At 36.6% G+C, this 7,295-nt stretch overlaps 1 protein-coding gene across 1 annotated transcript; it reads left to right on the forward strand.

Moving 5' to 3' along the window:
* Positions 1-4,921: 4,921 nt before the first annotated feature.
* LOC113238158 (chymotrypsin-1-like) lies at positions 4,922-6,851 on the forward strand. Its single transcript, XM_026474912.1, has 5 exons — positions 4,922-5,154; positions 5,364-5,637; positions 5,962-6,060; positions 6,321-6,517; positions 6,685-6,851. Exons 1-5 carry the CDS (start codon positions 4,948-4,950, stop codon positions 6,787-6,789), a joined length of 882 nt encoding a protein of 293 aa, XP_026330697.1. The 5' UTR covers positions 4,922-4,947; the 3' UTR covers positions 6,790-6,851.
* Positions 6,852-7,295: the final 444 nt, after the last annotated feature.

A 7,295-nucleotide genomic window follows, 5' to 3' on the forward strand; every position in this document is an offset into this window, starting at 1 on the left:
TTATTATACTAAAGATACTGAGTTGTAATTTCGAGTATTTTACGCTTACAGGTTTTTAACAAAGTGTTTTGTAATCGCACCGGATCTTGGGTAACCAAATTTAACTGTAGAAGTTTGCACCAGGCGTAAAGTTTCAAGCTAACTGGAACGATTCCCATCAAAACCGCTTGTGTGCTCGTGACGAGAGATCATGTTACTCTTAGATTTACTGAGAGTAACATGACAAAAATTCTACAGATTAAAATAGAATTTTTCCACTCCCTGGTTGATGTTGCAACTTTTAACAGGCATAAATGCTAAACTAACTATAGGCTGTAATATACATATATCTAGTATATGATTTTTTAAATTCTAATATAGCGTATATTTTTTTCCATTTACATTATTTTTTTTTTTTTTAATTTTGTGTGCACATAATTTTGGAATGCGGTCTAGTTAAAAGTGTCAACCATGTGATATAATATTGTATGCATTGGTCTCTAACTGTTGAAAAATAAAACAAACCGTAATTATTAGTTTCAGAGCTCCTTGCGGCAGTTCCAAGTCAAGTACCGTTGTGCCGTTGTTATCGAATAAATTAGTCATAGCCGACGGATTTAATTACCGCGATAATTGCGCCCACTCAGATAATATCCTGCTAATACCTGCTTTATGGAAAAACCAACCTCGATACTGAAATGGTATTTGAAACCTTTTTACTACATACTTTAATCATTCAATAAGGACATTTAAAATCAAATTGTACAGCTATTATTTTTAACTAAAATTAGGATAGGGGAACATACACTTATTTATTTCACTATATATGTTTAACATAAACATTACAATACTTTCAAATATTGCACAATTCTGGTTATAACATTGTTGTAGAAGCACAGTTAAAATATAAAATTGTTTAAATAGTGCGCGTAGCATAGCTGCTACGACGAAGGGTACCGCGTAGGCTAGCATAGGCGCTACGCCGCGCACGCATCGCTCAAGAACTTAACATCTTCACGTCATTCCAGAACCACGATTCAACCGTCTTAGCGTTACGAACGTACGAACGCTTTTGAAGATTTTTCCAATTGCGATTCTTTTCGATAAATATACATAATGAATTATAAAGCCCCAGTTCTAATTTTGGATTATACCCAATATTTTTCTTACACAATATTACCAGTTGTAAATCCTACGTCACTTTTACGCCAACAAACCTTAATAAGAAAACTTTTCCTCGTATACTGACAGTACTAGCTGAAACAGACAAATCATGTCCGCGAGATTAAAAAATATTCTCGGTTAAAGTGTCAAAACGTCTCGCGCAGTGTCTCTAAAAACATATCACCATGAACTCTATAATCTGACGTGCAAGTTTATTAAACGTCAGAGGCACGCGGCTCATCGCCTGAACCGAAATCGAGACAACATAACACGTTACACGGGAGTGCAATAGAGACAGAAAACTAACATATTTTACTTATTAAATTTGCCTGAGTTCCTTCGTTCCTAGAAACGTTTCTCTGAGTTATTTGAGTAAAGAAACCAACTATATTTACGCACTAAGAAGAAACAATAGTTTGGTAGAAAGTGTACGTGTAAGTATTCATAACCATTGCTTTATTTAACTAAACAGTGAAATGAAGCGCATATACTCAAACAAGTTGAAAATAAAATAAAAATATGTCCCTCAGAGTCCAGGTGGCAGCCAATAAAATGCCAATAGCACGGGAAACGCTTTGGAGGCTACTTAAAAAATCATTGTGAACACGGAAATGCACTCATCCTGTCAGTGCCACTGTCCCCTGGATTTCATATACAGGCACTACATGCGGACAATAAGGTACAAATAGAATCATAAAATATTTTATAATAACATCCGTCACATTGTTTTAAAACATTTAGCAATATTGCACAGATTTACTAAAGAAAATACTTTAAAACTTATGCATCTAAGAAATAGAAGTTAATGTATACATAAGAAAGTACTTAACAAAAACTTAGATTAACTGTCCATAAAAAGATTACCTCAGTCCTATCGTCTCTTGAACTGACAGCTAAATGGAAACTAGACGACATACACAGCGTAGATTGAAATAGGACAGGATTGAAACGCAGCTAAAATTCAAGCTCTAAGTTAACAAGCCAGTGCCATGTCTGCCTGAGGCGCCCAATCAAAACGCATTGTTTCTGCTACACGACAGGCCCGACCAATATCGGCTCCTAACTGCTAAACCGGAAATTATGTAGTAATAATTTAGAAATCTAATCATTGACTTACTGAACAATTCTGCAGTCCTAGTCGTAAGCACCTAATCGACATTTTTAGCGAAATTGAGTTGTTAACACATCTGGAATGAGCGAAACAAGATCTACCACTCCTTACAAGCAGTTTTATTTTATATCTTATTTAGTTTCAGTTCTATTTTTAGCAAACTCAGCGTAATTGACTTTTTTCAAAGAAAAAACATAAGAGACCAATATATCGAAAGTTACCAAAATCCAAATGCGTTGTTTAAGACGAGGAGGGCAGAAATTCATACAGGATTTATGATATAACTATCTGATAACTGCCTCCATGGCCGAACGATTACCATTTGCCGGACTGCCACGCAGAGGTCCCAGGTTCGATTCGCGGGCCGGGAGGAATATTTGTATGGCCTACATTTATTTCTCTCGTGAGTTTGGGTGTAATTTGTGGTTGTCTATGGTGTGTCCACAGTACCCAGGGTTTCCTAGTGCGTTGTGCTATGTTGAGTGTGTGCATTAATATTATTATTATTATTATTATTATTATTATTTCTGTCAAATGCGCAGTACTATAATATTGCACCCTAAGGCTTAATTTATTTTGCGGCGGAACGGAATGGAAGCGAATTTTTGTAAAGATATTGCACATTGCATAATGAACTTTATGGTGAATTGTGTAACGTACAAACTAGATACGAGCCGAAACCTTCTGTGGAATTCTCGCGATTGCGCGATTTAAGATATTGGCTCGTATTTGGTTTGCACGTTACACAATTGACAATAAAGTTCATTATACTATGTACAATATCGTTACAAAAATTCACTTCCATTCCGTTCCGCCGCAATATAAATTGAGCCTTAGTATAACAAGGCCACTTCTGTAAAATGACAACATTTTAGAAAAGAGGTTTAAAGATTGTACGAAACAAATTGGTCGATAACTTTTTTGTTATAGAGAGCTATAAAATATCATATAAATATAATTTGTTTCGTGTAGTACGTAATATTTTTATGCCTCGTGTGATAAAAGCACTGTTCACGTATGATCACTTTAGCTTTACCAAGGGTATGATATAATATTCGAACGTTTAATTGTTAGTTGAATTTGACATGACTGCATAAATAATAATTGAATAATGAATTTGACTCTAAGTTTTTATTGCTTCAGTAAACTAATTTGAACATGTTGAAAATTATAGGTACATAATTCGGTTTAAACGTGGCCTCTACCATCGAAGTTATTGATGCATAAAGTTAATAATCAATATTCAAAACTACAACTGAAATTCAACAAAGCAAAAAAATTGTGTATAAAACACGAAATTGTCTCTTATTCCATTGTCATACAAATACCACGTAAAATAAACAATAAGTCGCATCCTAGTGAATTCACATAGAATCTGAATACAATGCCAGCATAACTAACGAGTGAAGTGAGGTTGATGCGCCAACTAACTATGGCCTATTATATAAGAGAGTGCCTAAAAAGGGTAGGTCAGTATTAAATGGACGTTAATGTTTGGGTTGTTACGGTCGTCCCACTGACTGACAGTCCCTCCCTCGAGTTCAAAATGCGCCGTTGATGCTTGCACCACACTACAAAAGATAACGTTCCTCTTCCATATGTATTATGAAAATATTTAGCAAGTTTTTATGCGAAGATCCACATTGTAGACGTACGCTAACCAAGTAAATGATGTCAGTCATCTCATTCGAACTCATTCATTCGAAAAGTAAAAATATATCATCGTAATAACACTTGAGTAGCAGTAGAGCTCCTTGTGAAACAGCTCGTTCAAAGAAGTACTGCCACCTTACCTATTTCTACCGCCAAGCAGTAATGTGAGCATTACTGCGTTTCCGTTTTGAATCGTTAGGGTGCTGATGAAATGGCAGGCACGTGGGACTTGTCAACTTATGTCTCAGGGTGACAGGCGCCGTGGCAGTGCCCCTCAGATCTTTGTGATTTAAAGGTCTGAGCGGCACTGCAACTGTTGTGGACAGGGGTGTCGCTTGCCACTATGCACGAGTTGTTCGTCCCGTCACTTGAGATCATATCATATCGTAATATCATTGAGATATTTTCAGTATTCAAACTGACGACTTGTTATTATCACGATGGTGATATTAACTACTTATAAGTTAACCATGAATCGTGTTTTGTATGTATAACTTATAAGTTAAAACCAGTAAACGAAAGCTGGGGTAAATATCAATTACGGTCCAGCCAAAAACTTGACTTGAAAGTCCAAAACTTTGGATCATTCTCATTGTAAGCGCTGTAGAGTTGAATTTTAAATCTTAAGTGTCCAGCTTAATGTGTTCGTAACTCTGTATATATCTTGCATTCTTCGGTATATAAAAATTAGGAAAAAGTTATGTTAGGTACGTATTAAATAGTTTTACATAAAATTTGATTGCTAAAGTGAGTTGTTCTTCCCGTCATTTGTTATCATAAACAAAATGAACTTCATGTTCAATCGTCTGTATTTATTACCCATTAGCCAATTCATTCACCTTGATTTTTATTTACTCAAATCTGGTGTACCATACCTGAACATAGAAAATGTACAATAAGACCTTCACTCGTAATCGATAATTAATATCCGAGACTAAGTCGCTTAATTGTAATATCTTTACTGCTATCTAATCTTTTTCACCAAGATATAAATACACCTTCCGCAATGCATTCGCTTACTCCGGCAATAATCTTCCACGATGAAGTTCACATTGGTCGCTTTGTTGGTGCTCGCGGCTTACGCTCAGGCAAGGGTTTTCGAAGAGCTGCCCTTCACAACAGCTTATAACTACCTAGGAAAGAGTGTGGCCCTCGCTGATCAGCGCCGCGCGTTTGAAGAGGATCTCGTTAAACAACAGAGAGTTGTCGGAGGCGCTGCTGCTGCACTTGGACAAATCCCATGGCAGGTAAGAAAATATAGCAACGTTTTAGACTTGGTTACGTTTTCTTGAAACTTAAAGCAAATAAAATATGTATTGTTTAAGAATAGTGAGCCACTATTCCAGGTTTATAAATGCGAATATCCAAGACTCAAAGAGTACTTCTTACACAATTATATAATCTAACAAATTTTACACAACATTTGCACTTTTTTACATCGTAATTTTTTTTACAGGCTGGTTTACTAATTGAAATTCCCGAAGTAGGCACGGGTATCTGCGGCGCGTCTTTGGTTAGCGCTAATAGGTTGATCACGGCTGCTCACTGCTGGTTTGACGGTATCAACCAAGCTGCAAGTCTGTCTGTGAGGCTGGGTACGGTTCTCATCTTCGGATCCGATGGCGTTACCCAGACGACTTCTACGGTCAGGATGCACCCGGAATGGTTCCCGTGGCTAATACGTAACGACGTTGCTGTTATTGTTCTGAGCAATTCAGTAGCGTTTACAAGTGAGATTTTATTTTCTATATGCAAAACACCTTAGATAAACTAGTTTGGTCAAATACATATTATTATAGATACAAAGATCGAACAATCACAAAGAAAAATTCCTTCGATCCAACTGGACTCGAACCAGCGTCTATGGATGGAAGTTTTGTTTGTGTTTGTTCGATCTTTGTATTAACTTAACTAGTGGAGTAATTTCACAAAAATAATTTAATATTATGATAGTAAATATCGTGATATTGAATAAAAATAAATGTTGTAAATATATATTTCTTAAACTTGTTCATCACATGGAAACAAGAAAACATATATCTGTTTTATTTCAGATAACATTGCACCCATTAGCCTGCCCACTGGAAGCGAATTAAGCGAGACCTTCACTGGAGCTATTGCCACCGTTTCCGGATTTGGAGTCACTGCTCCAGGTAAGTAAACAATAAGAGTTACCAGTATAATTTTCCAAAGTAAATTTAACATAAAATCTTCTTAGAGCTTGTTACACACGACGCCTTTTAGCAGCGACACAAACGCGCGATTGCATCGCGACTCTAGATTAAAAACGAGTATTGCGTTTGCATCGCGATTGTACCTCTACTTAAGGCGCACATGTGCGTAAAGGTATAACAATTACCGATTGAATCGCTACTGTATGTTTTATAATTTAATAATTTATACAATAACCCAGGTGGCGGAGCTAGCCAGACCCTGCAATTCAACGACCTGAGTGTGATGTCGAACTTACTTTGCTCGGCCAGTGATGTAATTTTCCCGATTCTCGTCCACGCGACTAACATCTGCACCAGCGGATCTGGCACCGTCGGCGCTTGCAACGGAGACTCTGGCGGTCCCCTTGCTCTTAACAGAGCCGGCAGGAATATCTTGGTACGACATAAGCTAGTTTCTGTAATAAGCTTCTTTTGTTTATTCACAAAAACATAAATATTTTCCAGTCCTTAATTTTATTTTGTTTACACTTTGTTACATGGATTGAATTTTTTTCATTTATCAATTTAAGAAAATTATTGTAAACGTTGTCTCTCTTTTCGCAGATCGGCGTCGTTTCCTTCGGTTCTACTCAAGGCTGCCACAACGGTGCCCCTTCAGTCTACGCCAGAGTAACTTCATATGTTTCATGGTTACAATCAGAAATGTAAACTATAAAAATCCAGGACAAAAGCATTTAATTGTACATACAAATAAAAAGCCTTATTATCTATGCTATGATTTCATTTTTGCCAGCACCAGTCCGATACCGACTGTATTGATATGTTTAAACTGCGTAAGTGCCGAGTCACTTACAAAATATGTATGTATGCTCTTTTTGGTCACGTGAATATCAAATATATTGATATTGATAGATATTGACATATAATAACCACACGAAAAATCGGTTTTTCGACATTACAAATATGGTCTTAACTTGTTTTTTACCGACTTCAAAAAAAAGTAGGAAGTTATACGTTCGGCTGTTTGTTTTCGGATGTTTTCAGATTTCTCCGTCAATTGCAGACCGATTTTGAAAATTCTTTTTTGTTTGAAAGGGTGCACTCCCGCAGTGGTCCCATTGTTACCAAATCAGAATCTGATGATGGGATCCATGAAAATCGAGGATAATCCTCAAATTGTATAGGCTTGTCAGTGTACATACCTATTTCTCCAT

Source organism: Hyposmocoma kahamanoa, unplaced genomic scaffold (genome assembly GCF_003589595.1).
Source record: "Hyposmocoma kahamanoa isolate Upper Pololo Valley unplaced genomic scaffold, ASM358959v1 95, whole genome shotgun sequence".
Taxonomy (NCBI): domain Eukaryota; kingdom Metazoa; phylum Arthropoda; class Insecta; order Lepidoptera; family Cosmopterigidae; genus Hyposmocoma; species Hyposmocoma kahamanoa.

Excerpts from the sequence above, each read along its gene's own strand:
- LOC113238158 (XM_026474912.1), top strand. The coding sequence starts at position 4,948 with ATGAAGTTCACATTGGTCGCTTTGTTGGTGCTCGCGGCTTACGCTCAG. Across the intron at positions 5,155-5,363 it reads TTGGACAAATCCCATGGCAG|GCTGGTTTACTAATTGAAAT; the intron begins GTAAGAAAATAT and ends TTTTTTTTACAG. Across the intron at positions 6,061-6,320 it reads ATTTGGAGTCACTGCTCCAG|GTGGCGGAGCTAGCCAGACC; the intron begins GTAAGTAAACAA and ends ACAATAACCCAG.